At 48.4% G+C, this 22,720-nt stretch overlaps 1 protein-coding gene across 2 annotated transcripts in view; it reads right to left on the bottom strand.

Moving 5' to 3' along the window:
- LOC122380655 (acid phosphatase type 7-like) overlaps positions 1-22,720 on the bottom strand; it is an 83,883-nt gene that overhangs the window by 35,310 nt on the left and 25,853 nt on the right. For both annotated transcript variants that reach the window (XM_043364004.1, XM_043364005.1), the window contains 3 exons: positions 20,334-20,507; positions 18,570-18,747; positions 2,555-2,697 (listed from right to left, as the gene is read on the bottom strand). In XM_043364004.1, the coding sequence (XP_043219939.1) occupies positions 2,555-2,697; positions 18,570-18,747; positions 20,334-20,507 (495 nt within the window). The remainder of the gene's footprint in view (positions 1-2,554; positions 2,698-18,569; positions 18,748-20,333; positions 20,508-22,720) is intronic.

Consider the following 22,720-nt stretch of genomic DNA (forward strand, 5'->3'; position numbering starts at 1 on the left):
TTGAGTTACCACCCTTGTGGCGCAGTTGGCAAGTGCGTTCACGTTTGGCGTGGGAGGTCCTTGGATCAAAGCTGACCTCTGGCAGCGTTTTCCTCGGCCGGCTCCTACCCAGGAGATGGCAGTAACTGGGGAGTGTTCGCTCGGTCGTGGGGATTACCGCTGTGCCAGCCAGCGCCCCCGGCCGCAGGTACACGGGCCTGATCCGCCTTTAAACAGATCCTTCGGTCCGGTGACATGTCCCGAGGGCACGGCCTCGCTTCATGTCCCGGAGCAGCCCTCTGACCTGCCGGGCCCGAGAAATCGGGATAGCCCCAGCGTGCGCACCAGTGCGGTGCCACCTGGGGTGCGTGACAGGAAGCGTGCGGTCAAGGCTGTCCCGCGTAGCGGGTGCCGAAAACGATTCGTACCACTGCCGTGTATATAGTGTACTAACCCAGTATGAATGTGTGCTACTAACGACAAAAAGCCCGAGTCGGGCACCAAAAATATTTAAAAAAAAAAAAAAAAACACCATTGAGTTGGAAATGAAAAAATGGCCATAAAACATGCATCGCACATTGCACAACCCAAGTAAAGTTGGGTTCATGTGCTGACCCTTGATGACCTGAACTGTGACCTGACCTGGTATTATCATTGACTTCCAATAGCAGCATATGTACTAGGCAACTTACGCCCTATCGCTGATTTTCGACAAAAGGCGTTTTACTCGATGTTATAGCGCCTTCCCTAGAAGACCCGTAAACGATGAAACATTTTATCTTTGACCTGACCTGTGACGTCATCAATGACCCCAAGGTCAATGAAATTTGATTTCCCTCTACAAATTTGACAAGGCTATCGAACGCCGTTTGAATTTTACGGATACCTCCAGTAGTTTTGGTGATACGGGGGGAGGGGGCAAAAAATGCCTTCCCCACCGCGAGGAAGGTGGCCGGGAGGCCCACCGCCTGCCGGGTTAATACAATACAATGCATTACATACCATTACTCTTATTCATCGCTGCAAGTTTCAAGGCGATCGTTCAATCGGTGTAGCTATGACGAGGATTCTAACTTTTTCTGAGGTGAGGTCACTTGACGCGACCTGGTGACCTGAAGTTAACCGGCGCCGGGCCGGTGCTCCGAGACTTCCGCGCCGGGCCGGGGGAAGGGGGTGTCTGAACATCCCCCTTCTAACTCGGCTCCTGTGCCACGTAGCGACACGCTGTAAGCGGCAATCGAAAGAACGTTCAAAATAGGGCGAAAACACTTCAGTCATTTTTTGGGTCAGGTCAAAGGTCAGGTCACCAGAGGTCACCAAAGGTAAAGTGTTGGCTATTTAAACATTTTGGAAACTGCAAATGGCTAACTCGGGAGCCGATAGAGCTACAGCGCCGCGGAAAAGCGCATTCGATAGCTCTTTTAACGCTCTTTCACCAGCATGTCCTCAGATTTGACCTCAGGTCAACGGTTTAGCCTCCAGAGGGCAAAAACTAACGGAAATAGCCGTTTTTACTAAGCATTTTTTTCGGCAATAACTTTGGGCTCAAAAGTCACGACATTACTTTTGCCAGCATCGTGTTCCTCTCGTCGAGACGCGTCGAATGACTTATAATTTGACCTTAAAAGGTCAATATGAAAATTTGACCTCAGGTCAAGGTCATGACCTGACCGGAAAAGGTCATATTTCGTATCAGTCGATCCGCATCGTCGAGCCGAACACATCTAATGCGTTTTCATCGCTCTAGCATGCCTCTATCAGAAGTTATCAGCGAAAAACTATTAGATACTATTCGTGACCTGAGATGACCTCGGGGACATAACGAGGGGTCACAGGTGCCATTTTCCGGTTCAGTGTGTCAATTTCACCTGCATCCCGATGTTTGAGAGTATCTAGAATGGCGTTCGTGCAAAAGAGACGCTTTTAATTTTCTCCCATTGACTTATGTATAATGTATAATGGAGAGGCCGCAAAATTGACCTGACCTTAGGTCACCAATATCAAAATTCCGAGATAAACCTTTAAAGATACTGTTACACTTATCAATCGCTGAAAATTTCCAAACAAGCGTTCCGTCGGTGTAGCTATGACGAGCATACTAATTTTTTTCCGAGGTGAGGTCACTTGGCGTGACCTGGTGACCTGACCTTGAGCGACCTGGTTCTGAAAATTTCACAACATGTGCGGATAAGATGCATGAACAGGTGTGCCAAAAATCGTGTCGCTTCGCGCCGCCGGTTTTAAGATAGTTGCGAAAACCGCAAGGGGGTGTTCAAACACGGCGCGGCGCCGCTGATGAATACTGAGATTTACCTCGACCTGAGAGAACACAGACACGGGGTAGGTGGAGCTGGGAGGGCCAACGTCGCCTTGACACCGGTGTAACACGGACCACTCGTAGTACTTACATAGCTGGTCACCTCACAGCGAGCCCCGCCCCACACCCACACCCACACTCACATCCCCCACACACACACACTCACACACACCCCCCCACACCCACACACCCACACACCCCTACACCTACCCACCCGCGCACGCGCACGCGCACACGCACACGCACACACACACTCACAAGTGCAGGACGGGTATGCCGACTCGCATGGCGTCGAACTGCTTCGTGCAGTCGTCGGTGTCGTTATCGGAGCAGTACATGGGCCGGTGGCCGAACACCACCAGCCAGGGACGCAGCGCGCGGCTCTCCGGCCTGTTGGCCTCCTGTCGGTACCACACGGGGTGGGGTCAATACAGTACACGGGCCACCAGCCAGGGACGCAGCGCGCGGCTCTCCGGCCTGTTGGCCTCCTGTCGGTACCACACGGGGTGGGGTCAATACAGTACACGGGCCACCAGCCAGGGACGCAGCGCGAGGCTCCCCGGGCTGTTGGCCTCCTGTCGGTACCACACGGGGTGGGGTCAATACAGTACACGGGCCAACACCAGGGATGCAGCGCGCGGCTCTCCGGGCTGTTGGCCTCGTCGGTACCAGACGTTGTGATCGTGTCAGATGTGCGCTGTATCGTATGTATGACTATTGTTTAGCCCCCCGCCCCCGCCCGCCCTCACCTCCCTGCCAGTGCGCTGTGATGCGCCGAGATAGCATCGTGGTTGTAGCGCCAATATATGTAATGTCACATTCTATCTTGAGTGATGCGCAGCACGAGTTTAGGCCAGGGCGATCTACAGAGACAGCGATATTGGATACGGTTGGATATTTGATGAGGGGGCTGGATGGGGGTCAGGTCGGCAGTCTTACGACAGCTGACACATCTAAGGCTTTCGATAGTGTGCGACGCCCCAGGCTAAATTAGGATGGTACGGTATTGATACTCATTGGATCGAGGATTGTTTAAAGGGACCCTCCCACCTTAACATTAGTTTTGAGTTGAGATAGCCAAGTTTGCGGCCAGGCTCAGAAACCACCATTTATCCTGGTCGCAACCCCCGCAGCTTTATGGTGTTCAAGAAATTTCTTCCCTTTACTTGCAGGGTGGGACCAGCGTGGTCCCTATCTCTTAACCATTACGGGAATCTGATGACGTCAGCGGAGATCTAACGATTTTTAAATATTTTACTAAAACGTTTGGTAGCACGCGGTGGTATATGCTGCTTTGCGCGCAACAAATGCCGCACTTTCAAATAAAGTCGCTAGGAACAGCGGAGATCCCAAAAAGTAAACAAAGGTAAAAGTCTAATATCTTGAAAACCCGTGAATATTTTTCGATGAAATTTGGTAGATAATCGTTTTTGCTCTTTCTGAACCGAGCGACATCACTTTCATGCCAATTCATTAACTTTTTTGAAGGTGGGAGGGTCCCTTTAAGCGGACTGGTGCAGAAGGTCAGGGGCGGACAGAAGACATTTCCCATCAGTCACGGCGTGGTGCAGGGGTCGCTTTAAAGGGACAGTATCATCGAAAACAAAATCAATGTATGGAGCTGATTTTTTTTTACTAGCATTTCTTATTTTTCTGAATCAGAAAAACATAGTTTGAGGACCGAACTCGGTGAAAAATATTTTTTCATGAGCGAGTCATTTTCATGAGCGTACCACCACTACAAGCATGGCCGCCACTTTGGAAGCCTGCGAAATTACTACAGAACTGGCGCAGATAATACATTATTGACGCTACGCTTACGCGGCCGCTCTTCTGATTGAGTTGTCGTTAGGGAAAGGCAGCATTAGGTATTGCCCAGAAGATATCACGTGACAAGCTGAAGGAATTCCTTCAAGCTGAAGGAATTCCTTTGTTGAGCCGCTAGAATCCGAAGGAAACAGCGGAAATTGCCTACGACTATTTAATGAATTTAACGGTGATGAATAAGTGCGAAAAACGTTTTGGCTTTATAAAATTTGATGAAATGACCAGGGTAAAAGTTTTATTACTGGCGGTCAATTCAAAACGGCGCAAGCATTTAAACAGTGAAGATAGTGAAGCACGATTCAAAGTGTAGTACACCTTTCGTACTTTGAGCGGCGATAGCGGGATAACGGTGTGGAGCTTCGAGGATCGGTCTTCAGTTCCCGGACCAGAAAGGTGGGGCCTATGCAATGTCAAATTTCATCAAAATGGTGATACTGTCCCTTTAAGGGCCGATTTTGTTTTTACTTTTCACAAATGACTTCACATCCTTTACGGACACGAAAACTGTCATGTACGCAGATGATGTACAATTTCTTCATCTTGAACTTCAAAAAAAAATCACAAGCAGCTTCAAACTCGTGTTCAGTCTACCTTGAAAAACTCACAGCAGTGGTTCACAGACAATAGTTTGAAAATAAATCCTTCAAAAACAGATCTAGTTCTTGTAAAACATCGACAGAGGCGTGATCAGTCAAGCTTTGAAATGCAGTTTGAAGAGGCCAGAATTAAGTCGCCTGACAAAGCAAAAATTTTAGGAGTGGCAATCGACAGCGGTCTTACGTTTGAGGATCATGTGTCGCTTGTGACCTACGCCGCAGTTACGCTGCGCTCGGTGGACTAGCTAAATATGCAAAGCGGTTGTCGAAACAGGTAAAGAAGATGATTCTTGAGGCGCTCATTTTCTGCATTTAATGTACCTATTGTTTGTCTGTGAAGAATCATTGACCTTTTCCTCGAAAATGTCTATGATTGTGTCGAAAGTGTCGAAAATAGCCGGTCCCGTAGCTCAGTTGGTTAGAGCGTTGGACTCCGCGTGGTGAGAGCACGCGTTCCCGGTTATGACAGTCCGGGTTCGAAGCGCGACGGGCGCTCGACATTTATGGGCCTCCTGACAGGTATGGCTGCGGTTGGTGGCAGGCCGTAGCCAGGCGAAGTCAGCGAGGGGACCGGCCGTGCGCGGCTTTGTGCGCACGTTAAACTTTGGACTCTAAATTCTGCCATAGAATCGGAATTGCGCGATCGGAGGGTAGAGGGCAGGGTCATCGCAACAAGCTTCGCTTAGCGGTGGCTTTGTCCTTGTGAATCCTTCCCATCAAAAGGTTCGGACTAAATTTATAAAAAAAAACAATGCCAAAAGTTATATTGAATGCGGTGAGCTTTCGGCTACAAGCCTTCGTCAAACCAACAAAATGACACGACACGTGATGTATCGTGTCATTTTGTTGGTTTGACGAAGGCTTGTAGCCGAAAGCTCACCGCATTCAATATAACTTTTGACATTGTTTTTACATTTTCGAGGAAAAGGTCAATGATTCTTCACGTATCTATTCTCGCTATGTTCCTCGCTAAAGCACTTCACACCATTAATTTTACTGTTTGTCTGTTTGGGCTGGGTGCGGTAAAATGCAGCGACCTCGTGTACAAAAAGTTGTGAACCATTGTGCACAGGTCGTATTCGGCACGCGAAGATCTTCGCATGTAACATCGCTCCTGAAGGAGCTTAAGTGGACAAACGTCGATCAACTTGTTAGTGAGTGTGATATATCTCGAATGCACACCATCTTAACCCTATTACTGGTGGGGGGGGGGGGCGAATCGGCCCCCACCTGTAGTTTTTTTGCTCTCGACGGAAAACCACTGTAGCCAGGGGCTTGAAATTTGGTGATTTTTCCTTGCCATTCATGGGCACATTGTGTCAAATTTTTTTAGTATCTAGCTTGCGCAGAGGTGTCTCCAGGACGAGTTTCTCGGGGGTAGTTTTGGCCCAACTTTGACTGTTTCGACATTTGCCGCTAAGCAGCGACTTATTTAGGTTTGTAATGGTGATCAGTGGCAACCCCCGTCATATGTATGCACCTAAAGACTATGTGACGTCATTCTACAATGAAAATATTGGAATAGGCGGATCCAGGTACCTGAGAAAGGGGGGGGGTAATCTCAATGTACTGTTCCCCGTCTTAGCATGCCTGAATCCGCCTATGCTGAACGAAAACGTGCATTTTGTGCTCACGTTGCATATTTTACATGATATATGACATATCATGTTATAAAACACATGACATACCACGACAATAACTCAAAACATCATCCCAAGACCCAAGTTAGCTTACCTTAATCCGCCTATCATTTTTGAAATATCCAAAATGCCGGAATGTATATGATAGACCAGAGGCCAGTTTTACCAACAGAAAAATAGCAGCCCGGCGCAATTTTTCTGTCAAAAACCAGCCGACGAGTTTCACCAACCATGCGAAAAAATATCCGCCGGCGTGAAAAAATATCAGCCAGAAAAATAGCCAACGAGTTTCACCAACGGCAAATGCGGCATTAATGGAGTGTTTATCTGCGCCATTATATGTAGAAAAACAGCCCCAAAAAATAGACAGGCGACCCCGTCTATTTTTTATGTCGTGTTGGAACAAATGACCTCATTTGTTACTAATTATCGTGATTTGCGCTTCCCAGTTGATATAATAATTTAGTATCATTCATGGCCAATTTGTAAAGCATCTGGGCTTCAAGATTAGAAGAGGAATACTGATGATATTGCGTAAAGAAAGAGCCTTTTGTCACCAGGCAGGACCAAAAGCAAACCAAAAGGAACCAACAAGACTGAGACGGGTGTTCGGTGTTGTGGTGTTGGTTTTTTTTTTTGTTTTATATTGTCTTTTTGCTACAAGCACCCAACAGCAAGATGATAGCGCATTAACTAGTGGTCAGCTTACAAGTTCATTGCTCGCACGGAAGTGGAAAATACCTAATGATGGAAGGTCATTTTCGAAAATCGAAGGTGCTTGAAGAAATGCTGGAAGTAGAGGCAGAGAGGGTAGGCTCATTGGACTCAAGATTTTGAATAAATTTGTCACTGTTTTCACATATTCAGCTACATTTGACATTGCAAGGCGCCAGCTACTGATACCACTACTTCTTTTGGGTGGAACTTACTTGAGCTGTGCGGAATAGGGAAGGTGCATTGACATTGCTAAGACCAAAATGGCAAGATTTTCAAGATAAATGACCATAAATTAAAAAAATTAAATGGCATGAAAGAAATGTATAAAGGCTTGTTTTTTTTAACCAATACGTGCAAAGTTTACATGGTTGTGAACCCGAACAAACTTGCTGTCATAAGATTGTGCCACTGAACTCAGCAAGTCATGCTGCCAATATTGAAGGAAAAGAAAATAATAGTAATGTTGTAAAATGTAAATGAATCCATAACTGTTGTGTGTGCACTGTGCTGATATTGAATGCATGTGTATCTTGCATGCATGAGTCATGCAGGGATCATGTTAAATAAAACTGGCTGTAAGTACTGTGAGTTAGTTTTGCAAAATTGTGGCACCAGGCAAATTGCGGCTGAAATGTTATTTGTTCACCTCAGCGCTGAAATTTCTGCACACAGTTTTCAGATCATGCGCCGAAATGTTCATGCAGCCCGTCCGTTACACTGGTCATGTTGACAGTGACAAATATTTTTTACCAGTCTCATGTTGAAATACAATAATAATTCACTGAGCTTGATTTTAGCTGATGTTTTTCAAGCTAGTTCCTAGAATAAAGCAGCCAATATTTTCTGTCATGTGAAAAATATAATGACAATATGCACAATTGCAGGCTGTGGCATGTTGTGAGGTTTTTCCTTGTTTATAGCTGAGGTTTTTCCAGTCTCTGCTGCAAAAACGGTGGTGAATCCACTGTCGTCCGACGGTTTCGATGACGCCAATCATCGGCGAGTGTTGCTGTGATGGACGACCTGACTGAGCGCACAGCGGCAGCCGCCGTCGCCAATAACGACAGTGAGGACACCTCCGAGTCGGACGGAGACGCCGCCGCTGACAACTTCACCGTGCTGGACGAGGTGTAGCGCTCGAGCCGACAGGCCGTGCACCGCGTGCGCTGCCCGACTGGCTGGCGCACCCGCAGCCGATTGGCGACCGGCGGCCGGCGCCGGCCAATCTGCCGGCACTCTGCCCCGAGCTGCGCGCCCGGCTGGCCGCCGAGGGCATCGAACAGGTGTTCCTGTTGCAGGTGACTTGCTGCCCGAGCTGCTGGCGGCCGCAGAGTCGCCGCTTCCACCGGCCGACCTCTGCGTCTCGGCGCCGGCCGGCCGCGGTAAGACGCTGGCGTTCGTGCTGCCGCTGGTGCAGGCGCGGCGCCGCGGTGCGCCGGCCGCCGGGTGCGCGCGCTAGCTGTGCTACCCACACAGGCGCTGCCCGCTCAGGTGCCCGCCGTGTTCCGCCAGTACGACGCCGATACGCCGCTCTGCGTCCGGCTGCTGGGTGGAGAGTGGAGACACAGTGGCACGAGGGGGCGCCAACTGGTGGCGGTGGGGCCGCGCGGCCCGGTCTCCCTGGCTGATCGTGGTGAGCACTCCCGGCTGGCTGATGGATCACATTACCAGCGCCGAGGGCTTCTCGCTAGCGCACCTGCGCTACCTGGTGATCGACGAAGCCGACCGGGTGATCGAGATGGCCGAGACGGGCTGGCTGAAAGCGGTGGAGCGGGTGGCGGCGGCCACGGCCCGCCGCCCTGCATCGCCGGCCGGCTGACGGCCGCCGCCGTCTGCGCGCCTCACCTGCCGCTGCAGAAGCTGCCGTTCTTGGCCACCCTGTCACAGAACCCGGAGGCCGGAGAAGCTGGAGCGAATGTCGCTGTTCCAGCCGCGACTGCTGGTGGCCGGCACGGCGGCCGCCGCCGTCGCACTGCCCGGTCAGTTCGTCGGCAGGTTCACCACGCCGGCCGAGCTGAGCGAGTCGTTCAACGTGGTGGCGCCGCAGCCGCTGAAGCCGCTGCTGATGCACCATTTGCTCCGACAGCCCGACTGGCGACGCTCGCTCGTGTTGGTCAACTGGAACGAGGTGGCGCACCAGCTGGAGCTACCGCTGTCTGTGCTGGGCGCGCGCGTGACTGAGTTCTGTGGGGTAGTGCCGGCGTGCCGGCGGCGGCGCGCGCTAGCTGAGATGGCCGCGCTGGTGTGCTCGAGGCTATAGCGCGCGGTATTGACGTGGACGCCGTGGACGCGGTCGTGTCGTAAGACATCCCGGCGCTGTTGAAGACGTACACTGCGTGCGTCGGACGGCGCGCATCTGCCGGGCCGGCCAGGCGGTCAAGCTAATGTTGGAGCGGCAGCGCAGCCATTTCCAGCGGCTGATGGTGCAGGCGGGCGGCCGGGTGCGGGAGACGCTGGCGCTGCTGGACGAGCTACGAGCTGCGCCAGTACGAGGCGACCTACGTCAGTGTATTTCCACACTAGCTTCTAGTGGATCGCTGTTGTTTTTTTTTATTCTAATTGCTCATGATTTATTTACATTTTAGAAATATTGCAATGAATAGGTGTATGCCTTGTCATCAGCCTAGAAAAGTTAAAGTAAGTAAAGCGTTTTAGTTGCATAATGTATATTTGTTCATGAACACGGATTTAACATGTCCTAACTCCCAAACATTTCGATATTAGACCCGAGTTACAAACCAATCGAAAGGCTTAGACGATCATTTGGGGCGTAGCCAGACGGCTCGGCTGGGTGTGAAAGCCGGCGACCAAGGTGGTGACCACCCGATCATAATGCAGAGCGGTCTCCGTCGGACGATTGTGTCCGCGCGCAACGAATGATCTCGGCACACGCGGAGGAGTTCGGCAGGACTCTCCACTGAGCGCTACTGGGCGCAGTCGAACGACGGTCGACGACGCTAGCGCAGGTATTGTTAATTTGTTACGACTTACGAGCCGGACCAGTGTAGCGGGCCCGGAGCGAATATTCTTTGCTGTGTGGCGTTCCTTCTTCTCGACCGGGCCCGGCAAACGGGGCCTGCATATCGGCTAAAACCACCTAGCCGGGCAGTCTGACCTCCACCTGGCCGAAGCGGAGCGAGCGACCACCCTCAGCCCTGCAATGACCGCGGTGCAGCAGTTAATCTGGGTAGGTATTTTCCTAAGGTAAGAAGACACTCGCCTTGGCACAATGCTTTATGCCTTGGCGAGTTCGTTAGCCCTCTTACTCCCGCTAGAAGGTGCTAATGCAGTGCACGCGAAGCCGCATCGTAGCACCGCAGTTCAATCGCTTGGCTGCGGAACTGCCCGTTGTCCGTCCAGCTTCAGGTGGCGTCTCTGGGAGCAATGTTGACCGCTTCTTTGCCGCTCTTTTGAAAGCTAGGAAAGAGGTGCGGCTCCCGGATCTGTCGGGAGCGGGACTCATAGGCGGCGGAACGGGTAGGGCACCGGGGCACCGTGCCCCCGTTTGATTTTGACATTTTAATATTAGCCCTATGGGCGTTGCATGGAAAGAATGGGACCAAAAGTCGGCAGTGCCCCCTTAATTGAAGGTGTTCCGCTGCCACTGGAGTGGGTCCCATCTAGTCCCCACCTCATAGCTGGAGGTCCACACATTGCGTTCTCGGTCTACACGATGATTTTCTACAAGGTGCGACTAAAAACAGACAAAAAGGTACACAGCAAGTTGAAGGTATTGTAAAAATTAATATAGGGGAGAGATGTCATATTGCGCCACCTTAAGGATATCGGCCTATTGCGGCTAAAGTTGACCAGCTGTCATGCTTAATGATATCTCAAATTGTAACTCAGTTATTTTGGCATCAAATAACAACTCCCAATTTGTATCACACCCAGAAAAATTAACAAGAGAGAAGTTTTCTGACACACCTGCAAAGGGCGCATTTACGGACTCCCCCATCAAAAAGCGCCCATGCCTCTCATGTAAAAGCGCCCTATTAAAAAGAACGGTTTGCCACCTAACTAAGTAGCCTATTTGAACGTATCAGCCCATTAACCATTTATGCTGTGAAGGCTAAGGTAATGGTAAGGTGAGCGCTCTAATGATCAAAGTGTTCAATTAAATGTCTCCCAACCACCAGATGCTGTTTCTCTGGGTTGAAGAATAGGGCGCAAATAGGGTGGGCGCAATTACGAATGGAACACATTTTTCATGAGCTTCAAATATGGCGACGACAGCGAAGCCACGGTGGTGATAAACTTTCAAAACTACCATTAAACGAGCTTAACAATGATTATTAGTTGAATCACTATCTCTAAGATAAACCATGACACTAGCAAAGATCGAAATAGACTGTTTCGCGTAAGAAAATAGAGGAAATCACAAAAATGGTCTGCGAGAAAGCTGAGACACCTCACCTGCCCCCGTGGACCGGAATAAGAGCGAGTTATTGGTGGTGAAGTAAATGCACACATTCGAGTATTCGTTCGAATCGAATTTTGGGCAGGAGGAAGGTGTGGCGCATTTAAGAACATGGCGCAATATGACCTCTCTCCCCTAATAGGCTGACAGGAAAAAGATCCATCTTAAATTTGCCTTAAATGCAAGCTTCCTTACGTCACCTTTATGAATGACGTACCTACGTTTACAATTTGGTAGTTTTGTATTGTACCTATTGGCTTTGCTGGGCACCAGAATGTTAATATAGATATGAAAGTTTATAATGCTCTTCTTTGTTGTTATTACTCTTGAAAATAATGTAATTATTTACGATAATAATATTTCGAAATGTAAATAGCATTTGCATTAGAAATCACGCTTCAATTTGATTGAAAACATGCTTTAAATGATTTATTAACCTCCTTGACATATCGTAATTTGATATCGTAACAGAATATCAGCTGACTACCGGCGACAAATAATTTCCGTCCGAAGTCGGCTGGAATTTTTTTGTTGGTGAAACTCGTGGCGGTGTGGCGTCTATTTTTTCGGCTGGATATTTTATTTCGGCGGCCGGCTGGTATTTTTTGGTAAAACTGGCCTCAGTTCATGAAGAAGGGTTCCCTGAAGTTTTATCAAAATCGGTCAAAAAAAAGTTATAGCAGTTTTAGTAATAAGAAGTAAAACGCGATTTTTTCGAAAATTTTTGCTTCCAGGACCCCCAATTTTGAACTTTTTTTACTTTTAATAGCGAGTCTGAAAGTTCACGATGAGAGCAATCGAATGGCGTTCGTCCCATTAAGATCGGACATTTACTTTTCGAGATATCAAGGGGGGCCGAATCACCCCCCCCCCCACACACACACCAGTCAACGTACCTAGTGTTAACGTAGTCCAGAAAGCCCACCAGTAATAGGGTTAAACTCCCCTCACGCCCCGGTCAGCCGGCGTGAATGTCTCGTATATCGCACTGATGTGACTGAAAGGAATACACTTGCTGTCCAGGGAGGAAATCTGCAGCTACCACCCGTGCGAAGTGAGCACGCCAAGCGCTTTTTCACATGCCGGGCAGTGAAACAGTGGAACTCGTCCCGGTCGCAGGTTAAAGACGCCAGGACGGTTGCGATATGTCGGAAAAGGGCAAGAAAATGGATCGCTGGTGTGACAGCGGAGTAGATGGTGTCTTATGAGAATTGTGATGTTTTTAATAGCATTTTGGTTTACTTTTAGGTCTTCTTTATGACTTTTTGTCTGCTTTTTTTGGTCTTCTTTTAGGTCTTTTTATGATTTATAGTGGGAAAACTAAATGCTTTTATCAGCGAGTGCATGTCAGTTGAAGCGTTTGTGTATTGGTGTGTCGTTCGCCTTGTTAGCGGTTTTGTGATCTTGTATATGACGCTAGACTCGAAAAACCATTTATCAGTGGACGTCTTAAGAAATAAATGATGATGATAATTGCTGGATTGAGGTGTATGACGATACACAAAGAGAGTCCTCGTTTATTAGATGTCTTTTAGGTACTGCATTGGAAAAGTGTACCCGTGATCCCACATCGAAACTTTGAGTTGTGATGTAGCACATGTTCGATCATGAATAAGTCACAACTACCGACAATGCCAGCTCATAGAGACACGTAAGAACGACAGCAATGTTTGGTTGTGTGAGCCTGGATCTACATAGTAGCACCGGCCGGTCGGGCGGTGGTCGGCCGGTCGGAGAGGAACCCGGCCGGTCGGACAGGGGCACCAGCCGGCCGGTCGGACGGGGACATCGGACTGAAGGGCACCGTTCGGTCGGATAGGGGCACAGGACTGAAGGGCACCGTTCGGTCGGATACCAGTCGGTCGGACAGGGACACCGGACTACAGGGTGTAAAGATATTATCCGGACATCTTTCTTCGCGCTGTAATTAACCCTCGCCCTGGCAGGGGGGGGGGGTCGATGCGACCCCCCCCCCCGTAAGGTTTGAGGATAGCGTAAAAACGGCGGCGCGCAGCGCCGCCAAATTTGGCACAGCCTATGGGACAACCTTTTTACATATGACCTGAAAATTTCAGGTCCGAGTGACCTAGGGTCAGGTCACCAGGTCAGGAAAACCGGTACAAGGTCATGGTCAAATTTCAATTTTCTTTTTGCACCTGTCCAACTCACAGTTTTGGACTGATTTCCTTCAAACTTTCAGGATGTGCTAAGTTCACCGAGTTGTATAACATATGGTTCGGGTTTTTTGAGGTCACTGACCTGAGGTCAGTTAGAGGTCATTACGTCGTAATGTTAAGTCTATGGGAAAATACTAAATTCGGAAAATACTGGAGATATCCGCTTCGTTCCATCTTTTTTGTGCTTAAAAACCACAGTACTTAACAGCAGGTCACTTGGTGCTTCTTTGTTTGGTGTACTTATCCATGGGTCAGGTCAAATGAGGTCAACTGAGGTCAAATGACGTTTTTGCCAATAACTTGGCACATCATGACGCTAGAGCTTAAAAAATGGTATCATTGTGTTCCTGGTGATCAGCCGAATCGAATGATATGCGATATGATGCAATTTGGTTAACTTGAACTTAATTTATAAATTTAAGTTTACTTAAAATTTAAGAAAAACTTTAAGTACACTTAAGCAAGCTAAAAAGTATATCATTCGACGCGCCTTGACGTGCTGAGTTCACTGGTGCTTTTCTTTTTGCTCTATCTTAATTAGATCAAAAGTTATAAGCGAAAAACTTTTGACCTGTTTTTAGCGAAATTTTTACATTTATACCCCCCAAAACCCCCCTAAATATTGACCTAGAGCAACCAAATTTGCACAGGGGCGAGAACTCCAGGGGGCCCACCTACCTACCAAATTTGGTGTTTCTAGGTGCCATAGGAGCCAATCGCGAGGGGGGGGGGGTCGCATCGACCCCCCCCCCCCTGCCAGGCCGTGTTATGAAAAATGCCCTGCCAGGGCGAGGGTTAACCCGGCAGTTGCTGGGGTATTTCGCCACCCACCGTTTGCTGGGGGGGGGGGGGCGTTATACGCCCCCAGCCGATAACTCGAGAACCAATAGGCGCAGCGAAACGCACGAGGCGGCAAAAGAAAGAACGCGACGAGACGCATCAGATGAGTACATTAAAGTTGAATTTTGAGGCCACAGGTCGGGTCAAGGTCAGGTCAAACATCTGAAATCAGGCTTTCAGTAGCATGGACTTCAGGATTTCGCAATGGGCGCCTCTCGTCATAAACTCTGTCAAAACGGTGCACAATCCTTCATATAAGGCCTACAAGAGTGTCAGATCCATGTAGGGGTCAGTCAAGCATAGGTCAGGGTCAAGGTCAGGTCAACCGGGTAGGCACATATCCCCAAAAATCAACTCTGATATTCGCAGCCTGTGACACATGTTTCATGGGCAATTTTGGGCGTAGAACACGATGGTGACATTCATTTTATCATAGGTGTACGTGTTTGGTTCAAAAACTTCAATTTAGGAAATGCATATATCATGGTCGTGAAGAAGTCACGAGAAAATGCCAAGATTCAGGTCAAGATTTTGGACAATGCGGAACGATAATCAAAAATCAAAGATAGCCATTTGATTGTTCATGGTATTGAGAGTCTAATGGCGTTTACGGCATGTCTGTATGTCTATTCTGTGATTTTATATGATTTTTTGAACATATGCTGTTTTTGGTAGAAAACTCAGAAATCATGACGTCACTAAAACCTCGATATCTCAAAAAAGTTCGGACCGATTTTTTTTAAAACTTTGTCACAATATACTTCAATCAATTCCCGACAGGTAGCCAGATTTTGGCGCGCCTGCGGCGCGCCGTTTTTATGCTATAGCGCGGCGAAAAAAAGTGAGGGCGTTTAACGCCTCCCCCTCCCCCCCCCCCCCCCCAGCAACTCGCGGGCTAAGAAGCAAGACAATCTGATATTTTCCCTTTTGAATTATTATATAGCCATTAGCCACCTTTCATAATAGTTCTGGTACGAATTTTTGGAGCATTCCATTCACTGGTTTTCCAGCACAGTGGGTTTCACGTAAAGCAGCGCCTTACTAACCTGTGCCCACAGCTGGTCGGCGCTGGTGTCGGGTGTCCCCTCATTCATCTCCTGATGGACAATAGTCCATAAGATATCGATGGAATTGTGATGGAAGCTATTTCCAAGCCATAGCCCGTTAGCCCAGAAGAAAAATAGGTCCTCTCGGCATCACTGCTCATTCTGCTAGGGACCTGAAGGTGGTGTACCGCCCCGCATGAAGACTGCGCGGCTTGAATTAGGCATCAGTACACGTTCAGAAACCGAGCCCCTGTGCAGTCTGGTTGAGTGACTCCAACCAATCGCTAACCAAGATGTTGCGCCGGTAATACTCGTCACTCACTGCTAGTGGTTTTCTGTGTTGTCACGAACAGCTGGAATATTACACAGCAGCTGAACATGCTCCAGGTCTGGATTCGGGCCGGATGTTTGACGCCGACGACGGCCGCCACGACCCGGCCGATTTGACGGCTCAACGAATACCGCAGCTCGAACAGCTTCCCATCCGACCAGGCCAACTCCTTCATGTCTTACTTCGACCACTGGACACGCCCTGGCCTGAGGCCAAAGGTGGTGGACTGGTTGTTTTCCCGTCAATTTCATTGTCTTTTTCAGTTTGAAGGGCAGTAAAACCAAGCTAAAGGGCGGGTAACGGTGAATCATGACGTGGGACCTCTTATTATCTGCCTTGGTAAGAATTCGAGTCAGTCTGCGGATCGACTGGCGCCGTTTTCTTGTCGCTATCTCAACAACTCTCCTCACCACTTGGCAAAGGGCGCCCTTTGCGATCGAGGCCGGGCTGAGTCTGCCACCAAGTCCCAGCCTATTACGCCTCAGGCAGATGTGCTACTGGCTGCTGCTGATGTCCAGCTGCTGACAGACTAGCTTCTGGTTCATGCCACCATGCCACCAACACGTAGCCTTACTGCGAGACGAGAGACTACTCCCTTCTCTCCATTGCACAGTGGGGATTTTTCCGATCTAGCGCCTATTAATTCAAAAAATCTTTTTTGGTTTTTTGTTTATTTTATGTGTCAGTGGGGCTAAGAAATGTCTGAATTTTTCATATATGGCATTGTTTTATCTGTATGTCCACCGCAAGACTAGGAAAAATGCGCCCAAAGTTCACACTCATGCGTGATTACTCAATGGGCTCAGTAAGGACCGAAAGTATGGCTCAATTTCATTGTCCTGTCCTGTTGGTTTTATTCTTGCGAGTTCTTAAAGTTGCATATCTTCTGAAAGGCACCTATATTAGGAATGGAATGGCAAACAGAAAGTATGCCACAAACTTACTAAGGTCACAAAAATGCCATTTACAAAAAACCCTTACAGACACCATATTGAAGGAATGGTATTCTAGATAAATGTAGGAAATCAACAATGTTTTCCACACTTTTCCACTCCGAAACATATCCTATCGAATTCGCCACTTTCTCCTGCACAAGACAACGCCTAGTTTGGCTGCCGGAACTTGCCTAAACACGGAATATTCGCATTAGAGTATCTTAATACCCCACTCTAGGAGCGCTAGGGCAAACAGCACGATATAGGTATGTTCCAGACATGGGCGAATAATTTTACTTCCTGACTTATATGATGCATATTTTCTGAGACACATTCATGAGGAATAGGATGACAGGCGTAAATTATACATACCGCAACCTTATTAACCCTAGCACTAGTGGGGAGGGGGAGGGGGAAGGGGTCGGATAAAACCCCATGGTTTTCCGCAAATCACTCGCGCAAAAAGCAGCCGATCGCGACGAAACTTTCGTTGCCCTTGAGATCATCAATTTTACATCTAACCTAAAAATTTCATGACTCTGACCCAACTGACCTTTGACCTGTGGCATATTTCTCGAGACCATGTTTGGCCGAAATCGCGATTCGGCGTATGCCAGCTCACATTATCCGCGGTTTCCAGTCTTTTTGTGGTTTTAAACGTTCAAATATGTGAAATGATGCTGGTGCCATGCATTATGGTGGGTGTCAAGGTCACGTGAAGGTCAGGTCAAGGTCATTGACCTTTGATGACCTTGGTTCACTTTTTCGAGTTTTACTTGCTTCTAGGGTAGTTTTTGGTGTTGATTTCGAATTTAGCAACCATTTGAATATTTACGAAGTAGTTCTGGTGCCTTCGTACCATGTTACGAAGCTGTCAGTAGTAGGTGACACCTATTATGGATGGCCGGCAGGACGTCTACTGGCTGACCTGACCTGACCCGACCTGGCTTAAATGCATGAAGACATCGTCTGTGATCAAAACTAACATGAAATTCGTGATCAGCACCCCAAAATACCCCGTAACATCCTAACTTTACGAAGTTCCAAGAGGTCTCGATTTTCCATCTTTAGTTGGGTCATTGACTTGACTTGGAAAGTCAACTAATGACCTTGGACTTTGAAATTGGATATATTCGGCCTCATCTCGTCATAGACAGCACGCTTGATTTTTCCGCGAAGCTCTAGCTTGATCAGGGGCCAAACGGCTGAGCCGGGGGTCCAATTGACCCCCCTATACTATGTTGATTATGCACATTTACAGGTAACACTCTCACCAGAACACACCAGCCAACATCTGTGCACAATCTGGCTACAATACTACCTATGGTTTGCCCTCTACGAATAAATACGTGCTAGATCGGAAAAATCCCCACTGTGCATTGCCTTAAACGAAAACTATCAAATGAGCCCGTCGGCGACCTGACTCTTACTCAGAGCAAGAGTCATTTCGCATGGTCAGGTCACTGCTGAGTTGAGAGCAGATACCACAGGTATGCATTCATCCAATTTTCCAGCTTCTAACATTAAAAAAGAAAATGTGCGAGCAGATATAGCGAAAAAATAGATGTCCGGATAATTTCGTTACACCCTGTAAAGGGACACCTGTCGGTCGGACACCGGTCCGTCGGTCAGGGACACCGGACTGAAGGGATACCGGTCGGTTGGTCAGGGGTACCGGACTGAAGGGATACCGGTCGGTTGGTCAGGGACACCGGACAGAAGGGACGCCGGCCGGTCTGCTCACCGCGAGGTCGCGCTGCAGCCAGCGGTACTGGTTGCCGGCCATCTTCAGCCCGTAGTTGAGGTAGTAGTAGTACTCCGAGGACACCGACACAAAGTGCACCGGGCCCATGTCGAAGCTGTAGAACATGTTGTCGCCGTCGCGCGGCATCGTGAAGCGGTTTTTGTAGTTGGAGAAGTTGCTGAAGCATGGGGCGGGTTGAGACCGGTCTGAGGCACTCCGGCTGGAGCTGCACGTCGGGCGATTTCGACAGCAGGGCTGCTGGCTACTCATCGTACAGAGACGCGGCGAAACGCGGCATGCCAGCGGAGCCATGGACAGTGCATCCCTGAACAGACCCTAGCACACAAAAATACTAAGCATATGACAATGCGAGAGCTCGAGAGAATTGTGAAAAATACGTTAAAAAGTTCTGGCTATAAGATGTCCAGATCCAGTGAAGTCAATTTCAGATCAAGGGAAACCGAAGCCAGCCAAATACCAAACAGAATCAAGAAAAAATACTTCAAACGGATTCAAGTATCAAGTAAGAATATTGAGAAAATATAAACTAATTAAAAAAATCCTAGAAGTTAAGATACATGTTTGGGATTATATATTACTGACCGGGCCGACGAAATTATTTGGAAACGAGGTTTGCAAAATTGACGGAGGCCCGAGTGCGGAGCACGAGGGCCGGAGTCAAATTTTGCAAGCCGAGTTTCCAAATAATTTCGTACGGCTGAGGTCAGTAAGATTTTTCCTACATGCCGCATACCTGTTAAGCAGTTTCGACAGGTTTTGGTGACACTTTTATACGATTGTTTTGTCCATAATTTCCTAACAGTGATTGCGCTACTGCTGTGGATAAAGCTTTAAAGAAAATTTATAGAAGAAAACGCATCAAAACTCCTTACTTAAGAATCGCGTCTGAAAACATCAACTCAGAATCATGGAATGGCACAACAAGTTGATATCGGCAAGGAACATAATACATGAATAATTTGCCACGACATAAGAACAAGAAGAAAGTATAATATTCCTAGTGATTAAACGTGAATTTTCCAGTTCTCTTGCAAGAATCTTTCCTTTATTCATGTAATCGTACTTTGTTGATGCCCTATGGCTAAACTTCGTGAAATACATTATATTTTCCATATTTTACATGTTTGTTTCGAGGAAAGGACTACAAACTTATGTACAAAATATTTCAAAACCCTTGATGAGCAGAGCAGATATTGTTTACCAAAAAGGTTAGTTTTCTAATTTTACGAGGCAAATATCATGCAATAATGATGTCAATTATACACTCCCTGACAATTATACCTCTGGGCTAATGCGATAAACAATAGTTTAGAGGTCATTGCCCTGGGCAGTAAACCCGGGCAGTAAACTTTTGTTTACTGCCCGGCCTATCAAATAACATGGCATTTTGACACCGACAGTTTCTTGGTCATAGTTTTACTGCCCGGCTCGTGCTGTGCTTAAGACATACCCCGGCATGTAGGAAACCCAATTCAATACTAATTGTCTTGGAATTGGTATGTCACAGGGCGTGTCTCGAGTATTTCTGAACGGTGGCTGCTTTGCTCAGTCAGTCACGGTCTTTGAGTCAGCCGGGGTGTCAGCCAGGGTATCAGCCGGGGTCTCTGTGTCAGCCGGGGGTGTCAGCCGGGGTCTCTGAGTCAGCCGTGGAGTCAGCCGGGGTGTCAGCTGGTGAGTCAGCCGGGCGGCGCTCGGGCCGGGGGAGCTGCCGCGCGGCCGCCAGGGCCCGGTCCGCGCACTCACTAGCGCTGCTCGTGGTTGCCCGGGCAGGTCATGTAGGGCAGGTAGCCGGCGATCGGCTGCAGCTGACGCATGAACTCGTCGCCCACCTGGGCGTTGTCAGAGTCCATGTCGTAGGCGAAGTCTCCGACGTGCAGTACGGCGTCATACAGGCCCTGCTGCACGTCCCGCTGCAGCCTGGAGGTGCCGGCAGACAGCACAGTCACGCGGTGACAGGCGGCCTACACAACGCGGCCCAGTGGCGCCAACAGGCGGCCAGTGCGTGCCGCCGCTCTCATCGACGTTCTAACCCAGCCAGACGCAGTCGGAGTACACCGTCGAAGGCATGGCACGTGAGCTTAACCACATGACCACAGCTTACAATGACAAAATGTAACTAAAAGAGCGCGCCTGAAAAGTTAGCGTCATGGTAACGCTTAACAACAATATGTATAAGGTTAGCCACGCGTCCTCGGGAAAATTCGGAAAAAAGTTAGCCAGAGACACATAGGTACAGCGTAATATAAGGCGTCATGGTCTTGAATTTCACACAGATAGACCAAAAACAACCTGAGTGTCTAGGTTAGAACATTGTCGTAAAATTATTTCGCTGCACTGGCTGGAGTTCCGCAAAGATTACCAGATTAACCTTCCAGGCGGTGGCGGGGGCATTTCCCCCCCCCCTTAGTTTTTTTTCGATATAGGTATCTCCAGAACCACTGCGCCGATCGTCACCAAACTTTCAGTACCCTCCCGGGAAAAGCTTTTACACATCGTCACCAATTTTTTTTCCAAAGGCTTTGATAGGCTGGCCGCTAATGACGTCAACTGACGTCATTTTTGCCATCATCGACCCAAAAAAGGTTTTGCGGGAAGAGCTGTCAGTCTGGCCTACAGCTTTAGAGATACAGAAAAAATGTTTTTTTGACATGAAAGGTGTAGAATTAACAGGGTTATAAAACTGCTATCTCGGATTTTTTAACTTTTTGGATTTTGACCCCCAAACATAAAAAAATCAATTTTTTGGAATATAATAGCAAAAAATCCTAAAGTTTTTTTTTGAATTTCGAAAAAACCGGAATATATGTGATAGTCCCTGCCACCTTCTATCCACATCCCAAATTTGAGATCGAAGCTCTTTTTTGGCCAAGTCATAGTGAAAAAAACTGTTCAAAATTGATGACGTCAAATTTTCAAACTCAATTCTTAGCCCTTCTAGACCACGTACCGCAAAACAAAGACCACCATTAGACTCGCCGTGACTAGCTGCATCGAATCCATACCGATTTTATGCAAAACTATCAATTAACACTTAACAACAATATTACAACATCTAACAACAATTAACAATATTAACACCGCAACTAACTGCCTAAATTGGAATCGAGGAACGACTTGAACATGACAACACACCATGCGGGTGGAACTTTGTGCGGAGCTGGGAGGGCCCGGACGCAGCAAATCCGCCGTCGCCCTAGCGGTGACCTTGACCTCCGCGGTCTGTTGCGGCTCCAAAGTCAAGCCGGCGTCGAATTTGGAGAGCTCGGGCCCTCCCAGCTCGGCACAAAGTTCCACCTATGCAACACATCAAGTCATCCTAGTTTTGATCCCGGTTGCGACCTTCCGCAAGCAAAAGATGCGCAATTGAATTGCTTATGCATGTCGTTCGCTCTCAGAGTTCAGATAGGATTCCGCCCTGATTTTGAGGGGGCAACTGTGATGAAGGGTCGGCATGACATAAGGAAGCGGCACTGTGCCGAGGGGCGGCATCACCAGAAATAGGCGTCATTGTGCTGAGGGGCGGCAGCGGCACTGTCTCAGACGGCGGCTCTTGACTAATTGGTGATATCCCATCGATGGGAGGCATTGAGGTGGGGTTTAGCATTGTGCGGAGACGAGGAATTTTTGTGAGAAGCAGCACAATGCTGAGAGGAAACACATCGAGGGGCGGCACTGTGCCGAAAGGAGGCTCTAAGGCATTGGTCGGCAGGTCATTCGGGGTCGTGCCCCCTTTTTGGACGCCAGGCAGGGCCATTACCCCCACCTACCAGACTCCATTGCTGACTTAACCAAGTTTACTGAAATTCCATACCGTCCTGGAACTCTTTGGGTATTTCTGCATTTCCGATGCATCAAATTTAAAACATGACACTTCCTCCACAAAACATGTAATACCTATATCCCAGTAGCGGCGGAACACCTTCAATTAAGGGGAGGGGGTCACTGCCGACTTTTGGTCCCATTCTTTCCATGCAACGCCCATAGGGCTAATGTTAAAATGCCAAAATCAAAGGGGGCACGGTGCCCCGATGCCCTCCCCGTTTCGCCGCCTATGCTATATCCCATTTAACCCTTGTACTTAACGTATAGGGGCGGCGGGTGGTTTTTCGTTAAAAGCTCACGTAAAAGTC

The sequence above is a fragment of the Amphibalanus amphitrite genome, unplaced genomic scaffold, assembly GCF_019059575.1.
Source record: "Amphibalanus amphitrite isolate SeventyFive unplaced genomic scaffold, NRLGWU_Aamphi_draft 000103F_arrow, whole genome shotgun sequence".
Classification (NCBI taxonomy): Eukaryota; Metazoa; Arthropoda; class Thecostraca; order Balanomorpha; family Balanidae; genus Amphibalanus; species Amphibalanus amphitrite.